The sequence below is a fragment of the Coturnix japonica genome, chromosome Z, assembly GCF_001577835.2.
Source record: "Coturnix japonica isolate 7356 chromosome Z, Coturnix japonica 2.1, whole genome shotgun sequence".
Classification (NCBI taxonomy): domain Eukaryota; kingdom Metazoa; phylum Chordata; class Aves; order Galliformes; family Phasianidae; genus Coturnix; species Coturnix japonica.
In genome coordinates this window covers 8347595-8366055 of record NC_029547.1, presented here as the reverse complement: position 1 = coordinate 8366055, position 18461 = coordinate 8347595, and the positions used below count along the sequence as shown (strand labels likewise).

General features: G+C 53.5%; 2 protein-coding genes and 1 long non-coding RNA gene across 3 annotated transcripts; 1 reads left to right on the top strand and 2 right to left on the bottom strand.

Moving 5' to 3' along the window:
• The first annotated feature begins 5 nt into the window (after positions 1-5).
• Positions 6-9526, top strand: RGP1 (RGP1 homolog, RAB6A GEF complex partner 1). Its single transcript, XM_015848366.2, has 9 exons — positions 6-142; positions 341-470; positions 2717-2853; positions 3256-3339; positions 6944-7093; positions 7166-7312; positions 7846-7973; positions 8212-8389; positions 8611-9526. Exons 2-9 carry the CDS (start codon positions 355-357, stop codon positions 8832-8834), a joined length of 1164 nt encoding a protein of 387 aa, XP_015703852.1. The 5' UTR covers positions 6-142; positions 341-354; the 3' UTR covers positions 8835-9526.
• An 84-nt stretch (positions 9527-9610) lies between these two features.
• MSMP (microseminoprotein, prostate associated) lies at positions 9611-12305 on the bottom strand. Its single transcript, XM_032441316.1, has 4 exons — positions 12263-12305; positions 11535-11666; positions 10865-10973; positions 9611-10674 (listed from the first exon to the last, which is right to left on the bottom strand). The coding sequence occupies exons 1-4, from the start codon at positions 12303-12305 to the stop codon at positions 10488-10490; spliced, it is 471 nt and encodes a 156-aa protein (XP_032297207.1). The 3' UTR covers positions 9611-10487.
• A 1167-nt stretch (positions 12306-13472) lies between these two features.
• Positions 13473-18176, bottom strand: LOC116652480. The gene is made up of 2 exons (XR_004305531.1): positions 16915-18176; positions 13473-16818 (listed from the first exon to the last, which is right to left on the bottom strand). It is a non-coding gene; the product is annotated as an uncharacterized LOC116652480 (long non-coding RNA).
• Between the last annotated feature and the right edge of the window lie 285 nt (positions 18177-18461).

Sequence of the window (18461 nt, the reverse complement as noted above, 5' to 3'; positions counted from 1 at the left end):
TCGAGCGGCGCTATCGAGGTGCCGAGTGCTGCCGAGCCGTCCCGAGTTGTCCCGACAGCTTCCGAAAGTTGCCGAGTGCGGCCGAGTGCGGCTGTAGGGAGAAGGCGGCCCCGCGGCGGCGCGGAGGGAGCGGGGTGTCGGGGTGAGTGGGGGCGGGGGGCGGCTCTGTGTGGGTCTGGGGGTGATCCCGAGGGGTCTGCGGGTGGGTGCTGGCGGATGGGGCTGCCCCTCAGGCCTAGGGGAGGAGCGAGGCTGTCCCTGGGCCTCCTCTGTGTGTGTGTGTGAGCACTAGGCCTTACTTGCTTCCAGCTCTGCTCATGTCCGCCGCTCTCTCTGTCAGGTCCGGACCCGGCCATGATCGAGGTGGTGGCCAAGCTGGGCCGCGGGCCCGTGTTCCTGGCTGGGGAGATGCTGGAGTGTGTTATCACCTTCACCAACCCCTTGTCGGCCTCCTCCACGTCCGCCAGCAGGTATGGCAGTGCTGGGGCTGCATCCAGGTGTGCTGCTGTAGCGCCTATGGGGCAGCGGTGCCAGCTCAGCCCCTGGTGACTTCCCTGCCCGAGGTGTTCTGTGATGGAGCTTTGTGCCATGTCTGTTTTAGGGCGGAAACAGAGCTCATCATTCTGGTTTTCTGCCCCTAAGAAAGAGTCTGGGAAGAAATATGCAGGTAGAGGTGCACTAAGTGCCCCTCGAGTGAGCCCTCAGCAGCAGTGTTGCTGGCAGAAAATGAAGCTCGACTGGTTATCGGAGTAGGATATCTTGTTACACCAGAGTGAGTCTTGCAAGGTAATGTCCAGGCAGCGTCATTGTTTCCAGTATTTATGGTAGGAGTTCTGCCTGGCGATGCAGGGATGTACTTGTGTGATCCCCATCTCCAGAACTAGCAGGCAGAGGGGCAAGCGCTAGATAGAGGGGGCAAGTGCTAGCTAGAGGGAAGGACAGGCTGTCTTCAGCATTTGCTGTGACCCAGATGCCGAGCACTGCCTCACTTCTTGTCATGGCTATGCCAAAGGAGCCTTTGAGGAAAGGTGACAGGATAGGTGCTTCCTATGTTGGCTTACAGGGAGTGACTCACCCAAAGGCTCTGTGTCAACTGTGTGTGTGGCCTTGTCTCACTTCCCAAGGGTGGAGATGGCTTTCCTATTCTGGGTCCTTCCTGGGAAGTGTTTCCTGCCCCATTAAGTCCAGAACCTTTGCATCGTCACCAGTATGACTTTCAGAGATGACTTTTGATGGAACCACTTCCAATGCTCACAGTCTCATCAGCAGCAAAGTAGTGTATTGTATTAACACCACAGCACATTTTTTCAATTGACTTCCTTAACTTTCCATTGTTTCTTCTGTGTTCCTCTTGCCTGTTGAATGTATTAGCCTGTATTTCAAGCAGAGGAACAGAAATTAGGGGTAGTAAGTAAATGTCAGAATGCAAATCTAGTTGAGATGTGTGAAGTGTTCACTGGAGTAAGCTGTTCTGGTCAAAACTGAATGGATTGCAGCCATTGCAGAAGAGCCATAAGGAGAAGTGAGGGAAAGGAGAGGTGAGCTCGGCTCCAGTGTGGGGTCTGTTTGTGTCCTGCCAGCTGAACAAACAAGGTCTGCTGGTAGGAGTGAACATGAAAATTTGCATGTCTGGTTAAAAAATGAAAACACGATGGCATGTTGTTGGGCAATGCTAAAAATAAATGAAAAATATTAAAAATACCATGTTTAAAGGTACTGTAATCATGCAAATCTGATATAAAATTATTAAGCATTGTATCTTATGCAAGGATATTTCTCTGCCTCCATGTAGCAGATACCATATAAATAAAACCCTAGTGCAGTCCTTAAGAAAAGCCATGCTGGTGCTTTTGAAGAATTGCAGCTTGTAGGGTTAGAGGTAACTGGGCAGAGTATCCAGTGCACATTCAGGTAAAGTACATAGGATCAAGTAGCGCATAATTAGCTGAATGAATGCAGCAAACCTCTTTCTCTGGTTCACTTGGACATTTGACTGGTCTGATTAGTCTCACTGAGACACATCCATGTGCCGCAGAAGTTCCCCATACCACCTAAATTTCTGTGTCATTGCTTACTAATCAGATTGCGATGCTGGATAACAGGGGAGGAACCAGACACTGCCTACCTTCACAAGACCACTACTGAAGAAAAAACAGATAAGGGTTTGGGAACTGGAAGGTGTCAGTGTGCCTATAGCATGACTTGCAAAAGGGTTCTGAAGGAAAGAGGGCTGCTGGGAGGGAGAGTGTGTAGGGGCAGCTGAATCCAATGGGCAGGTATTACTTCTTTCTGGTTTCATTTGAATCCATACACTTCTGTTACCTCAGAGTGCTGCTGCATGTCACTTCTGACTTGAGATTTGGCTTTTTTCTGGCTAAATGTCCTCCATTAGGAGTGGGCTATTCATGACAACTGGACAAAAATTGCTGCTCAGCAAGAGTTACAGAACCAGGCCTTGGGTGATACTGCTGTCAACAGCTGTTATCCAGCTGTGGTGGAAGGGACTTCAGGTCACCACCCCAACTCAAGTATGCCCTGGAACCATGTTTGGAGGGGGGCTTTAGGGATGGTTTGTGACAGTAAAGCAAGGCCTCCTTCCTTCCAGAAAGGCAGACACCCATGGAGAAAGATGAGAAGAGCTGTTATTTTCCTGATTCATGCATACTACAATCCAGATTAAAGTGTGGACACGAATGTTGTTCTTTTTTGTTCTCAGTGAGATGCTGGCGTGGGCCAGTGCCCAGATTCATTGCCAGTTTCATGCCAGTGAGAACCGGGTAGTGCTTCCTCCATCTGATGGCAGCAAGCCGGACGTACAGGCAGAGAACGAGACGGTCTTTGTCCCCAACAGAGGTGAGTGTTCCTCACAGGTGGTGGAAGTGACAGCACAGTGAGCAGGAATCACACATACTCTGACATGTGTCAGAGGACTGCATAGGTAGGGAGGAGGATTGCAATCGGGAAGTCTCTGTAGCTTTTCTTGGGAAATACCCTGGTGCATGTCTGCTACAGGACCTCATTAATGCTGAGATCATAGTGGTGCTAGCTTGGAGCAAGATGTCAGGGTTGTCAGTCCAGCTATCCCAGGAATGTTGCATGGTCTGACCAGGATGTGAGATATTTCCTCATTGGCGCTTTTTCTTCCCCATTCCTCCCTATGGAAGTAAGGCATGACTGGACCTGCCACATTAAGTACCCCCTTGGCAGCCCAAGGCTGGCCAGGGGCAGCTCTTACATGTTCTTTGTCTCTTCCAGGAGAGCGGGGTCAGTGTATCCTGTCCACACCACCAAAGATTCTGTTCTGTGACCTGCGACTGGATCCCGGGGAGTCTAAATCCTGTGAGTTCTGTCTTCCCTTCAAAGCATTCACCTCTGGGGAGCCCCATGCTCAAGGTGGCTTTGCAGACCTGAGTGCTGCAAGTAGTAGATGCTGGTACTCACAGAAGGCAAGTGATGGGAGAGTAAATGCTAGAGAATTGCTCCTTGCTGCGTTGTCCAGAATTTGTTCTCAGTATGTATTACATTGTCCCTCAGTTTCGCCTCTGGCCTGTGTCTCCACCACAGGTCCATTGTATATCTTCAAGGCATGAAAAGTTTTGAAATACCTGGCTGCAGCTGTAGGAACACCTATTCACACCTGTGTTTGTTTCTTCAGCCAGAATGAAGCAGTCTGGTAATTTAGGCTGGCACCTGCCAAAGCTATGTGCTTCCTCTTCAGGTTGTGCCTGTCCTGGAGACAATTCACCTTGTTCTAGTTTTCCTGGCCTTTCTACCCTAAAAGTGAGCACTTCTCATCTTCTCTGGCTCAAAACTCTCTGTGTCACCAAAGCCCACAGACTTCTTCCAGCAGGCCTCCTTAAGCTCTTCTTCATCACTGCTTTCCCTTTTGCTGTTCAAAATAAATGTGCGGCAACTGCTTTTCCTAGTCCCAGTCAGTGTCTTGTCTGAGAGCCCTCTACCTGATCAGTCAGCTATGTTATTGTCCTTTGGTTGGTGGATAGTGGCCCAGCTTGTCACTTCATGTCAGATCTCTGAGTTCCAGCAGCCTGTGGTGCAGCAGCAAGTAGCATCAGGCACTGTAGGGGCTGTGTGTGTGTGTCCCTCAGGTTGTCCCAGCAGAAATGTGGTTGGAATGGGTGATGGACACAGAGTGAGGAAGCCTGGTGGAGGGACTCTGATGGAGCTTTCAGCAGAGCTGCAAGTTAAAGCAAGAAGCTGAGGGCTCTGCCATGCTAGTTTTGAAGCTGGCACCTCTCGCCTTTCTTCGAAGAACCTAGCTTGGATAGGTGATTAATGGGGTGAGACAGTGCTCTCTGGAGCTTGACTGTAAAGTCTGCTATTCAGGAACATTTTGTTACACTCTGCTGATATACAGCAGCACACACGTGAAAGCAGCTGGCTCTGCAGCATTGCATCCAAAGGTGAATGTGTTTTCTGAAAGCCAGGGAGGAGGAGGAAGCAAACATCGCAGGTGGTCTGAGGCTTGCCTGGGTTCTCTCTACTCCTTGCTTTTGGCATATGTGGAGTTGGAGCATCCTTTCTCCCACGCATGGAGAGCTCTTTTTCCCACAGCAGCTTGGGCAGGCTAAGCAGGCTCTAGGAGAGCAGAGCAGTGATGACAATCCAACCCCTGTGTGGCTGGGATGGATTGAGGGGATTTTCTTGAGTACTGGCATGGCAGGCAGAAGCTTTTGAGCCTACAGCTATGCCAGCAGTCCCTCTGAGTGGAGGTGTATGATTGCATTCACCACTGCTAAGTGACAGTAGCATAAGCACAAGCAATCTTATGTTTGGCCACAGCCACAGCTCCACGGGAAGAACACAAACTCTTCAGCACCTTGAGACTCCTTGTCTCAGGGCTACATGTGGTGCACACATTTCTTGCATGTGCCACGTGTGATGCTGCTGTGTGTCACTCTGGGTCCTGCAGCAACAAAACCCTGTTTCACGGCTCCAGTTCTACCAAGCTGCTCACACCAATCTCATTGGTGTGCAGCGCTGCTCCCCTCACACAAGACTGCAGCTGGCACTCTTGCGGATTGTTCCTGGGGGCTCCTGCCAGCTCCGTGGAGGCAGAGTTAAGGCTGTGTGGGTGTGTATCTTAATTCTTCATTTCCTGTTTTTCAGAAGTTTTGAGTTTTGCTACACGGTTTGGAAAGGCAGGAAGAAACCAAGCAATTTTAGTTCTGCTTCAGCAAAGTACTATATTAATAAACCATAGCCAGAGCTGGCACATACAGTTGAGGTTGTGCGAGGCTGTAGTTTGATAAAAGGCCTCAGTTCAGTTTCAGTTGCCTACAAGCTTGTTCCCCAATAACTTCCTCATGTTGTGGTACCTATACGTTGAAGTTGACTCACCTCCCATCAGTTTGACACACTGCCCAGACTGAGCTCTTTAAATTTGTCAATTTAAACATTTTCTTAAGCCCTCAAGTCATTTCTGTGGCTATTTCTGCCTCCCCTCTAGTGTTGCCATGCCTCTAAATATTTGGTAGATCATAGGGAGAGGAGGAAATGGAAGCTGCCTCAATGCAAGCCAGGAGCCCAGCCAGAGGGTACAGCAGGAGGGTCAGGGAAGCATCTGCAGTGCCAGGAATGCACTTCCTCCCGGGGCCTGTCAGGAAGCTGGTGCTTCCTGAGTCTCAGCATTCCTACACCAGGCAGCAGATGCTGCGCATTGTCTGTTTTCTGCCCCAGACATGGTGATCTCTGCTCAGGTTGTCCTTGCTAGGCATGGAGACCCTTGTGAGCATTTTTGTTTAACCTGCTGCAGGGGATTGCAGCAGTCTGCTGCAATGCTTTTGAACCTTCCTTGGAAATACCTGATATTCCCCTCTGTCAAGACTGTTCTCAGCTTAATTTGCACCTCAGTCCAGTGGGACTGCCTATTGTTTTTGTGTGTAAGAGCCTGTGGCTTCTGGTCACCAACATGAGCTTTTTTGTCTGTCCAGTCCTCTTTTTTAAATCCAGAAGTTATATTTTAAATGTAATTCTAGCTTTTAATCTAGGCCTCAAAGTTTAGGATGTGCCAGACTTGGGGAAGGATCTGTGGTTTAACAGCAGGATGCTGCCCTTCCTCTGGCAGGGTATATCTGCATCACAGTGGGCAAGCCAGAGATGGAGATGTTCCACAGTCCTCCGTTTGTGTCTCTCTTAAACAGTGAGCAGTTTGGGAAAGCTGCTGAAGTGTTCATGCTGCATTAAGAAGCACTGGGATTTATGCGGTGAATATGGATGGGGCTTTGAGGGGGCTGAATATGGTGCAAAGCCAGGCCCTGGCATCTGAGAGATCTCAGAGTCAGAGGTTTTGTGGTCCAAGTCATCAGTCTGCAGAGGGGGATTACTCCACAGCTTGTTGTGAAGATCACTTAATTGTTTCTTGGCCATTTAGCCCCAAGTGCTGGTAAGCTTCAGAGAAAAACACAGGAAGAAGCTAATTTTTTTTCCCCCCATTAGTTTGGGGCTTGTGTAAAGTGAATATCAAAAGAGGAATGAAGTATCGATCTGTGCCTTTGGTATTATTTGTGCATAGATGAGGCAGAGCCCTAAGGAAATTATAACATGTGACTGCTTCTTGAAAGTGTCATGTTTATGTGGTGTACAAAGGCAAATTCAGGTTGAACTCGTGATGAGTAAGTTCAGCTCTCATATGTTTGTGTTCCTGGATTCTACATCTTTCACATTCTTTTGAGGCAAAATTTGTGTGTGTGGTTGTATGTGCTGGAAGCGATGTCTGGATGATGGCGCATGATGTGAGGTGAGAAGCAGTGCACTGCTGCAGGAAGCCAAGGATGTGCTTGACCCACTTGGGGAGAGGAGATAGCAGGAAACATCATGCTCTGTCCCTACCCCTGCCACTGTTCCTGACTATCTGTACAGGGAGTCAGCACACAGCAGTTCCAGGAGCTTCCTTGCAAAGTAGTCCTTTCTGTGCTTGCTGCAGATTCGTACTGCGAGACGCTGCCCATAGATGGCCCTCCCTCTTTCCGGGGACAGTCAGTGAAGTATGTATACAAGCTGACCATCGGCTGCCAGCGGGTCAACTCCCCCATCAAGCTCCTGCGTGTGCCCTTCCGTGTCCTTGTGTTGCATGGTAAGGCTGTGCTCTGCCCCCTCCTCAGGTGCAGTCTGCAGCCTGCCCCACTGACTCTTGCCTTCTTCACAGGCCTCAAGGATTACCAGTGCCCACAGGATGAAGCTGTTGCACCTTCTAACCCCTTCCTGGAAGAGGAGGAGGGCTTGAAGAAAGACTCCCGCCTGGCAGACCTGGCTAGAGATCTGCTCATGGCAGCCACCTCTCGACGCAGCCTGCGTAGGTCACTTCTGCTCAAACGTGCTGACCTGACCTACATGTGAAGCAGGAATGTCTGCAGACCTGCCCCCTTCCCAGCTCAGTGCTTGCTCTGAAAGTCTCTTGTTGGCACAGTCTGGAGCTGTAGTGCAGCTCCATCAGGTCCTGCTTTGAATCAGAATTTCCCACAAACTCTTCCTTGCCAATCTCAGTAAGAGACCCTCTCCCCAGCATATTGTGGCCAGCATGTGGTTTTCTGTTACTTGGTGCATGCCTTTCCTAGAAGGAATGCTTGTCCTTCATCCAGGAGGTGCTGAAGGCCACGTTGGATGAAGCCCTAGTGAGCATGATCTAGTGGATGGCAATCCTGCCCATGGCAGGAGGTGTGAAACTGTTTGGTTTTTAATATGCTTTCCAACTCAAGCCAAACTGTGATCCTATGATTCCCAAGCAGACAAGCTGTGTGTGTTAAGTTCTTTGAGTAATACAGTCTGCAGTGTTAAGCAGAACCTTATCATGCCCCAGCCCTGTTCCTCTCTCTGTTTTCTACTTAGACTTGTACAATATCAGCAACACACGTGGGAAGGTGGGGACGTTCTGTATCTTCAAGACTGTGTATAAGATTGGAGAGGATGTCATTGGGACCTTTAACTTCTCAGAAGGAGACATTCCATGCTTACAGGTCAGTGCTAACTTCATTATTCTGTGTGGAAAGGCAGGTGTTTTGTTTGGGAGAGTGGGAGAAAGGGTTGGAGTGGCAGTTAGCTGCTGTGGGATGTCTGGTGCGATCTCAGTGGGACACAGCTGAGGTTCCTTCGGGGTGCTGGGTGAGAAGGGCTCTGGTTCTGAGTGCTGCTGGGAAACAGACCGCAGAATCAAGCAAGCACATGAGCATGAGCTTTCTTCTGATTGCTCTCCAGTTCTCAGTGAGTCTGCAGACAGAAGAGAGCATCCAGGAGGAGTTCCAGAGGCGACGGGGACAGCCTGTCTCCTTCAGCACACATGCCCGCCATCAGGAGGCCTGCCTGCACACAGCCCAGAGCAGTTTCAACCTGCCGATCCCACTGAGCTCAACTCCAGGATTCACCACCAATATCGGTTAGTGACTCTGATTGTCCCCACGGGAGGAGCACGGTGTCCCCAGCCCTGCCTTTGCGGCTCAATATCTGCTGGCAAACTCTCTGCAGGGCTGTATCATGTAGGCGGGAGCTGGCCATGCATGAGTGGGCATGTTTGTTTGTCCCCTTGCCAAGACAGCCAACACTGAGACAGTTGTTGTCCCTTGTGGTGTTGGCTGCTAATGTGCCTCTTGCCCACAGTGACCCTGAAGTGGAGGCTGCACTTTGAGTTCGTGACTTCTGGGGAGTCAGCAAGGACCTGCATGGTTCGTGGGAGCCAGTCAGAGGCCGTCACCTGGACTGGGGTGGAGCAGATTGAAGTGGACACTTTCAGCTGGGACTTACCCATCAAAGTTCTTCCCACAAACCCCATCCTGGCCTCCTACGTATCTCAGTTCTCTAGCGCCAACTCCATCACCATCTGAAGTGGAGAGAGCCAGTGAGAACCCACAGTGCTGAAGGGATTGGCTGGCAGGACCACCACCAGTGTGCAGCAGGATGCACACCCAGGACTCCTCAGGTTTGTTTGCAGCTTATGGGTGGGCACTGGACAGGTCTGTCCTGCCTGTGCGCAGAGGAGCATTGTGCATGCTGCCATGCTCTGTGCCATGGCTTTCAGTTGTGCCTGTGTGAGCCTGAGTCGCAGCCCTCACTGCAACAAGATCTGCTTCCTGGGGAAGGGCCTTGCATGTGCCTTTACCCCAGGACAAAGCTTCCAAGAGACAAGGGCACGGCTCAGGGATCCTGGAGCTTTTCAGAGAAGCCTCGTGCTGGCTTTGCATGGAGATCATGGCAGGCCAGTCTTGTTCTGCCAGCTTATGTGGGCTGGATGTGGCCGAGTGCTGTGGCAGCTCCAGTTGGAGCAAGGTGGCAGAAGCATAGTAGTGATCCAAAGCTGTGACATAGTGAGTACCTGGGCTATTCTTTCCTTCTGCTCTTGTGTTCAAAGGCATCCTGCTGGTTTTGGGATCCTTGAGGAGCTGAAATGAATGCACACTGGGCATTCAGGAGCTGGGACAGAAGTCTCTCTGCTCAACAGCCAGCTCTGCATTTCTACCAGACCTTTCAGAGTTTTTCTTTTTGCATAGAAATCTAATAAACACTAGAAAATGCAAAATACAGTCTTAAAAAGACCATTATTCCTGCACCGTTTCTGGGGGACAGGCAGCCTAAGCATTCAGTAGACACTGACTGGAGACCATTTCGTTTAATACCTTTATTGCAAGAACAGAAACATCTACACGAGGCTCCGTACAGCACAGGCATGGCACCAGCTGGGGCAGGCTGTCAGGGCAGCCAGCTCCACGCTCGCACAGACGGGTTGCTTCAGGATTCTGAACACCAGTGGGGCACCCAGCTTCTTGCAGCTGGAATGGGACAGCTTGCACAGGGGCCAGGCTCCTCCTGGGGACAGCGGTTTTCCCCACGTGCCCAGTGTTCTGCCTGCCCAGGGCTGGCTCAGTTGTAGTGTTGCCCAGGGCTGGCACACAGAGCTCTGATCACAGGAGCTGTGGGAGCGTGGGCATTAGTGGTTCAAGAAGCAGGTTACGCTTCTTGTATTCAGGGGCAGAGAAGGGACTGGCCAGAGCACATGTTGTGCTTCAGGTCTGCTATGCTTCCCACTGAGATGCCAGTGCCTGCAGACAAAGGAACTGGGGTCTTGGTGGGAGCTGCTTAGCTTGCAGCTGGCTGTGGTGTAATTTGGTTCTGTGGCCCTCTCCATGAGCTGGAAATTCCCTGTGTACCTTGGTAGACATCCCTTGGGATCTGCATTCCCCCAAACAATCACAGCTCAGGGCACTCTGGTCCCATTGGAGACTTGTGTGCCCTGGCCCACTGCTCACCTTGAGAGCGATGCCGTGTTGGGGAAGGGGCCCCAGATGAGTTCAGGAAGCTGAAGGCAGAAGCAAAGGTGTACTGTGGCAGCGCTAGAGTGTAAATGTTAGCTCAGTACAATAGTGCATAGATAGTGGTTTCCCTGGAAGGTGGCTGCAGTGATGTCTACAGGATGGGGCAGGTCTGGAGCATGCAGGAGGTGTGCCCTGGGGGAGTGGGGGCTGACAGCAAGGCCGTGCGCTCTATCTGCTAAGCCCTGCATCCAGCACCTTGTTCAGTGGCTCAGGGGTGCCAGCTGAGCCCCACTCATGCTCCATGCTCTTCACACACGGCAGGCTGGGGTTGGCCTTCTGCACCACCGAGATCTGGCAGGTCTGCTTGTCATAGTGGGCCTCGCACCAGTCAGGGAAGTCAATGGGGTGCTGGGTGCTGCGGAAGAAGGCACAGTGCTGTCAGCTCCTCTGGCTGGTACCAGCGAGCAGCCCACGTATTTCCCAGGCCAGCTCCCAAGCACCCAAGCCCTTCTATGATTCTATGATCCCCAGGACTCTACTGGTTGCTCTGTTGCAGGTGCCACCGCCAGCCCCGCTGCTGCCCACCCCCAGCATCCCTCACTCACGTTTCGCAGCATCCAACACCGATGGGGTGCAGGCAGGTGCACAGCAGGCAGTTGGTGCTCAGCCACGACTCACCAAGGGAGAACTGCTTCCCCTCATACTCGCAGGGAGCTGCAAAGAAAATAGAGGCAATAAGCTTGAGAGCGTGCAGGAGCCCCACTGGAATCCCTCTGCCATGAAAGGAAACAGGGATATCACTGCTTAACCTCCTCTCTGTGACATGGGAAATGGTTGGTGGCCTCTCTTCCTGCCACCTGGGCAGGTTTGGGAAGCCTAAGCAGACACAAAGGGAGATGCTCTCATCCATCCTGGTGACTCTTGGCTCTTTGGAGAGGTCACATCCAGTGTCACTTTGGATTTCAGCATCTCTTCACCCCTGGGAGGACAGGAGGGCAGCCCTCCTCCCTGTGCTACTGGTCCTGCATGTTGGCCACGGCCAGGCTCCTGCCAGGAGCTCTTCATGGCCCAGCAAGCTGTTTCTCAGCCAGAACCCTGGGGAGCTGTTCTGTGGTTTATAGACTGCTCCTTCCAGTCATCACTGGCCCACGATTGCGCTCCCAGGCTCGGCACAGCCTGCGTTGCTCTTCGCTGCTGAGCTGAGCCCAGCTGCTGTGGGGAAAGCCAAGGCATTCTCACAGCATCTACATCCTCCCAGCTCACCTCCCTGCTTACCTTTAGCCTGGAAGTAGCATTTGGCCTGGGAGCCTGGCAGCTGAAGGAAGAGGGAGAGAAGGAGGCAGAGCTTGCCCCAGGTGCATGCCGTCTTTTGCGCTCTCAGGGCCATGGCTATCGTTGAGCTGGGCTCTTAGCAGTCCTGCCGAGTTGCTTTTCTTCTCTCTTTCTTTGCTTCTTTCCCTTCTCTCTTTCTCTCTCTCTCTCTCTCTCTCTCTCTCTGCCTTTTTAATGCTCTTCCCCTGATCCCAAGAAGAGATATTTATAAAGTTCAGCTTTACGACCCTGGCCACCAGCTGTGCCCCACTGGAAAAGTTGTAAAACTCATTTCCTGATTTGAAAGGCATGAAAACAAGAGGTAGGATCAAGATTTTTAACAAGCTGTGAAAAGCTGATTCATGCCCTCCAGAAATGTCTCCAGTTGGAAGCCCCTGTGGGTGCAGAGCTCAGTGGCAAGGGGAGATCCAAAGGTCCCTGGTGGGGTTGCCCTTGGCACAGTGCTGGGCAGCCCTGGCTCCCAACCAGGGGGCAGCTCCAAACACCCCCCCTGTCATGCTACATCATGGCATGGTGTCCAAGCATCCCACTGTGTGTAGCAGGACGGGCACCACGTTTACAAATGGTGTTTCCCTGGTGGGTGCTGAAGTGCTCAGGTCCAGCTCACAGGATAAATTCCCCCTTCTCCAAGTCTCTAGCAAAGGCTGAAGGTGAGAGCTGGTCTCCCTGACCAGAGCAGGTGGTTCCCAGTGACACAGGGCTCTGTATGTCCATGTATGTCCACCACCCCAAGGCTCAGCTTGGTGGTGCCAATGTGAGTGTGGGGCTGTGCCACCTGCAGCAGCTGTGGGTGCCAGAGGTGAGCAGTTCCTTCCAGAAGCTGGGCAACTGCAAAAGCAGGGATGTGATAAGAGGGATGAAATCAGGTGGATTTGGCCAACAAGTGACCTGAGAAGGGAACAAAGGTCTTGGCTGGGGGTATGTACCTGAGGTCTGCCACAGTCCCTTGCCTGCACTGACTGCAAGTTGCAGGACTCAGTTACCTGCAGCCAAAGGGAGAGAATGGAAGATGTGGGCAATAGGAGGGCACTGGGAATGGTGACTGCCCAGAGGGGTTCATTGCCCTCTGCAGAAGGTGCTGCTGCAGCAGGGAGCAAGGCCACGGTCCTGCCCTGCTGGCAGCTGCAGCAGCAGCAGCATGCATGGGTCATCTGCCCAATGTTAAGCTGCCTTGTTTGGGATAGGTTTACACCCTGACGCGTGAGGCTTAATATCCCTTCCAGAATTTGTGTTGGCATCCACTGTTATAGCTGGATATTTCTGTTATCCGCATAGATGTCCAATCCCTCCTTGAATCCCACTAACTTTTGGCCTGAGCGCTTTCCTGTGGCAGCCTAATTAAGCAGGGAATGAAAAAAAAACAAAACAAAAAGCAAAAAAACCTGCTTCCTTCTATCCGCTTTGGATTCACCACTTTCAGGTTTCCAGGCACATCCCTCTGATGACACAGGTCCCCACACGGCCCGGCATCCCCTGGCCCCCTGCTGCCACCCTGCATCTCTCCATTAAATCACTGCATTGGCCAGATGGGTGGAAGAAAGGGTCTGTTTCTAGAGAGAAATCCCAAATCAAGGGGTAAACAAAAATGGGGAGGCAGAGGACTGCATGTGTGATGGGCTGGAAGAGGTGGTAATAAATCAGATGAGTTTGGGGTACCCGTGGATAAACTGCAGCCCATGGGCTGTGGGCAGGGATGGAGGAGTCTATCAGTGACAAATGAAAATCGCCCTCTGGAGCAGAGTTGTTACTATATAAGGAGGATAAAAGTCTCCTTCGCTGGGGCGGTAAATGAATATTTCTATTGTGTGTTTGGAAAAAGGAGTCTAGCATGCTAGCAACCACGATGAACTAATCTGTCTTCGTTTCATCACTGAGCAGAGAAACGTTAAACAAAAGTTGTGTTTTTATTTGGAGGCCCCGATGGTTGGCTCACAGAGGGACACCAAAAATATGGGGAGCAGGTGTGGGGTGGCCCAGCTCCTACAGCTGGGATCCGGGCTCTAAGGGCAGTGGATGGGACAGAGCACTCAGAAGCCGCAGTTTGGGTAGTGGGATGCAGTGGTGTGGTGCAACCCTGCTCTGTCCACGAGGACACGTGGGGTGGCCAGTTCTGGTGTTTGCCATCAGCCCTGAGCATCCCAGGACATTGCAGGAGGAGGTGACATCTGTGTCTCAACATCCTGCCCATGCTGGTGCAGCTCAATGCCTGCGCACAGTGCCTGGTGCTGGGAAGGGGACCCCATTGCCAGGAGCAGCCGGAGGTGGGCAATGGGATGGGGTGGCAACAGCCCAGCCCAGCCTCACAGGAGGTGCGTGGGTCATAAAAGATGATGGACAAGTTGCCATCGGCAGGATCCAGGAGTGTTATAAAACCTGAATCTCCTGAGCCTTCAGCTCAGGCTGCAGCTGCAGAGCAGGAAGCAAACAGGATCCCGGCTGGCATTGTGAAAGCAAACACCATAAATCCAAGGAAGTGCTGCGATTGCTGTTTTAGGCACTGGGGAGCTTGGCTCCTGCTCCCCACAAGCACTTTATTTTCTCTACAAACAGCAAAAAAGAAAAAAAGAAAAAAAGCCTGACCCAACTTATCTCTGGGCCCAGCTGGGTCAGTGTCAGCTTGGTTCCTGCAGGACCAAAGCAACTGCAGCTGCTGCTCCAGAAAGAGGACAAAGTGGAGGGGGCATGATCAATACCTCGATGTCACATTATTCACAGGCTGCCTAGGGCTGGTGTTCAGGCTGGGCTCTGTTATCTGGGACACCTCACACTGCACACTGAGCCCCCCAGCACACTCCCAGGCAGACTGTGATGCTCCCTGGTGCTCCCAGTGCTCCACTGCCTCTCTTTCATGGTCTCATGTTTTCTTGCTCACCCTCATGCTGCATGCCTCTTTGTGATGGTCAGTCTTCCTCCATTGCGCTCCATCCTTGTCTTCACATTCCATTCTTGTTCTCATTGTCTGTTCTTCTCCATCACAGTCCATCCTTTTTCAACACTGTGGTCCACCCCCCTCCATCACTCTCACAGCCCCCCATCCACTCACTCTCACAGCCCATTCCTCTTCAATATGCTCCATCTCTCTTCCACACGCTCCATTCCTCTCCCACACTGTCCATCCTCTCTATCATACTCCATTCCTTGTCCTCATGCTTCATCCCACTCCAACAAGCTCCATTCCTCTCCACCATGGTCCATCCCTCTCCAGCATGCTCCATCCCTTTCTCCCATGCTCTCTCCAGCCTGTTTATTCCAGCGGTGTCTGCACGCACCCCTGGTTCTCCTTTGCCACAGTTGCCCACAGAGGGCAGATATTGATGCATCTGCAGCCCTGCTCTACCTGTGCCACCCCATCCAGCATCACACCCTGGAGACATCATCTCCTCCTGCAATGCTCCCACCCTACAGCTGCTGGCACCCTACCCTGCCTGGGGCCGCATTCTAGCACCAGGGGGTACCCCGGTGTGCCCCACTGCTGCCCTCAGCCACTTTTCCTAAGCAGCGTGATGGGATGGTGTGCAGTGTTTGGGAAAACAGGCCTTGGCACCCACCAGCCAACCCAGGAAAATAATAACATCCGGGTGGGCAGCAGTGCCGCGAGTGCGAGAGAGTGGCACTCCATAAATCCCCCGGAGCAGGTGCTTTGTAGTCGGCACAAGGAAATGAGCACATTATTCATCTCGGCTTAAACCTCTAAACGCTTCCTGTCCTGTGATTCAGAAATAACCCTGGGAGATCAGTCCTGGGCTGAGCGGGAGCTGTGCTATCCAAGAAAGTGCCACGAGCCTGCCAGGCCTGGGGCCAAGTGAGGATGGGTGCCTGCAGCTGAGAAAGTGGCGCAGGGATGCATGCACTGCAGTGACACCACTGGGACTGTGGCACCAATGGGGCCAGTGGCTTGAAGAGGTTGGTGTCACTAATGTGACTGGTCACAGCATCACAGTGGCTGGTGGTACCACAACAGGTGGCATCAATGAGGCTGGTGGCCCCAACAGGGTTGGTGGCACCGATGGGGCTGGGAGCCTCAATAAAGCTGGTAGCACCACCAGAGCTGGTGGCAGCGTCATGACAGGTAACAGCAATAGGACTGATGTCACCAGTGAGGCAGGTGGCACCTTAGACTAGTGGCACCTGTGAGGCTGGTGAAACCCTGGGGCTTGCAGCACCACTGGTGCTGGTAGAACCACTGGTCTGGTGACACCAACACTTCAGTGTGCTGCAGGGCCAGCAACACCCACAGTGGACACTGGGGGTTTATATTCTCAGTGGCTCCTGCTGACCTTTGCTGACTTTTCTTCAGCACTGGGATCACAGCCCCCTGTTCCATGCAGCCCAGCTCCAGCACAATCACCCCCTGCAGACCCACAGTGCCCCAGCACATCACAGCTGATAGCTGGGACTCATGGCAGCACCCCAAGGAAGAGTATTCCTTGGGGATACCCCTCAGGAAGAGCCACAGAAGAAACTTGGACATGGCCCTACAGACAGAGGTGGGGACCCTCCTTCACTCTGGGCATGGAGACATGCTAGTGGCTCTTCCATGGGGACATCAAATCCCTGCCCTTGCTGCACACCCCTGCCTGAATCTGATCTGAACCCGAGGATCAGCACAGCTGCCACATAACCCATGCTTTTTTCTTCACAATCTTTGATTCTGCTCATTTTTTCCCCCCCATTGTTGGCATGCAAAACCTGAACACAAACAAGGAGTCCTTCAGGTTACCCTGACAACTGCAGCACATGAAGCCCATAGCACAGAGGTCACTGTGTGCATCCATCCCTGTGTGGCACTCATGCAGTGGCCTGAGAACTCTTGGCCAGAGCAGCCTCAACCTTTTGGAGATGTTCCCCTCATGGCAGGGATGGAGCAGCCTTTGGAGCATCTGTGTGGACAGAAATGGGGACCCATGGATGTGCCTCTTCCATCTATGCTGTGCCTCAGCTCCAGACTCTGGTGCCCCAGTGCCACACGTCCCCAGCGTGGTGATGGCCTGTGCAGCTCCTCCATCCAGCTCAGCTGTCCTGACACGCTGCCTGACGCACTTTACAGCCACCTCCTGGGGCTGACAGCTTCCTGGCCCTACTCTCTGTGCAGAGGTGAAGGCACTTGGCAGGGCTCTGCAGCTCACTTGCTCGCCTCGCCGCGCTCCAGGAGGTGGAAACGCATTTTTAACCAATTAAACAATCAGCAGCACTGGGGATTCAACAGTTGCATTTGCCTTCTGGGAACCTGGGAAATGAAACAGTGCATGAGCTCTGCGGGGCAGTGCTGTGCCCATGGTGTGCACAATGCATGGTCCACTACACCAGCCCCACCACCACCCACATGTGCAGCCATGGACCACAGGATGCCACCAGCAGCAGGTTGGTCAGCTCAGCCTTAAGAGCATCTTGGTGCCCAGCCCCAGGATGGATGCTGCGGGCAGTGGGGGCAGTTGGTGGTGTGGGTGAACCCTTCCTGCAGGGACACTGAAAAAGACAGAAGTCAGTGCTAGGGGAAGGAGAGATGTGGCTGCAAATAGCCCAGAGCAAGATGGGGTGGATGGGGAACGCGGGGCTGGAGAAGGCTTTGGGCATGCAACGCTGTTTGCGGGACCCCCGCCCACGCGTGGGTGTACGAGTGATGGCACCACGTGCGGCGCGCAGCCCCTCCCGTCCCTGTCCGTGTCCCCGCAGTGTCCGATGTCAGCACACGGCCGCCGCTGCCGGGCCCTCCCTGGCGGCACGGCGACATCAGGAGCAGCAGCAGCGAGGCTCGTTTTTGTTGCTTTTCGGAGAGGTTTTGGTCCCCAGCGCGCCGCTGCCGGTCGGGTTTCACCGCCCTCGGGTATTTATATCCGTAACCCAACCCCGCGGGGGGCGACGTGTCACTCATCGGGGGACACCTGCAGCGGGACCGGCAGGAGGAGCCCCCCCTACATACCCCGGAGGAGACCCGGACCCCCGCTGCTTCCGTGTCCCCACCGCGGGCCCCGTGTGGGCAGCCGGACCCACGCAGCCCCACCACGCCCCCGCCCCCGCCCATCCTCTGTCCGCGTTCACGCGTGGGGCGGGCGCGTGGCACTGAGTGGGGGGGCCCGGAATGTGCGGAATGCGCGCGGGCACGCTGCCCCCAGCGGGGCCCCGCCAGACCCCCCTATCGCTCCTGCCTGCGCCGAGCCCGGCTGTCCCTGCCCCGTGTACCCCCGTGGGACCCCGCACCCCAAATCCAAAGGGACTCCCATTGTGGGCACTCAGGGCCATCTCCACAGTGCCCCCCCCATGCTGAGGACCCCCAGGAGTTGTGCACCCCTCCCAACCGTTCCAGGATGGACACGACCGATAATTTGGACGTTGCACTCAATCACTCTACGCTGGGGACCCCCAGAACTTGGGTACTTACTTCCCACTTCCCCTAAGTGACCACCTCGTCACGCTGCACCATGTCTCCACCCCAAACTCCCGAACTCGGACACCCAATCCCCCCCCATAACGGGGACCTCCGGCACCCAACCCCTTACCGACCTCCGTGTCTTGTGGCACATTAGCACCCGGGAACACCTCCCCAACCCCCACGTCCAGGTCTCCTCAGAACCTGGGCACCCCTCTTGATTCTCCAATACTGAGAACCCCCAGCACCCCAGATCCCCTCCCCAGTTCCCCCACGCTGGACACCCTCGTACCCCGACCATCATAACCTACTCGCCCTCCCCTCTCCCCCGCGCTTAGAACCCCCAGCACCCGGAACCAACTCCCCAATCCCTCCATGCTGAGGTCTACCCAGAACTCGGACCTCCGTGGCACTGAGGACCCCCGGTACGCAAACACCGCATCACCCCCAGCCCCCTCCCCAACTCCCCCAGGCGCTGAGAACTCTCAGCACTCTGCCTCTCT

Coding starts and splice junctions, on each gene's coding strand:
- MSMP (XM_032441316.1), bottom strand. CDS start 12,305: ATGGACATACAGAGCCCTGTGTCACTGGGAACCACCTGCTCTG. Junction 10,974..11,534: donor ATGCTACTTCCAGGCTAAAG/GTAAGCAGGGAG, acceptor TTTTCTTTGCAG/CTCCCTGCGAGTATGAGGGG. Junction 10,675..10,864: donor GGTGTTGGATGCTGCGAAAC/GTGAGTGAGGGA, acceptor CTTCTTCCGCAG/CACCCAGCACCCCATTGACT.
- RGP1 (XM_015848366.2), top strand. CDS start 355: ATGATCGAGGTGGTGGCCAAGCTGGGCCGCGGGCCCGTGTTCCTGGCT. Junction 3,340..6,943: donor TCCCGGGGAGTCTAAATCCT/GTGAGTTCTGTC, acceptor TGCTTGCTGCAG/ATTCGTACTGCGAGACGCTG. Junction 7,094..7,165: donor CCGTGTCCTTGTGTTGCATG/GTAAGGCTGTGC, acceptor CCTTCTTCACAG/GCCTCAAGGATTACCAGTGC.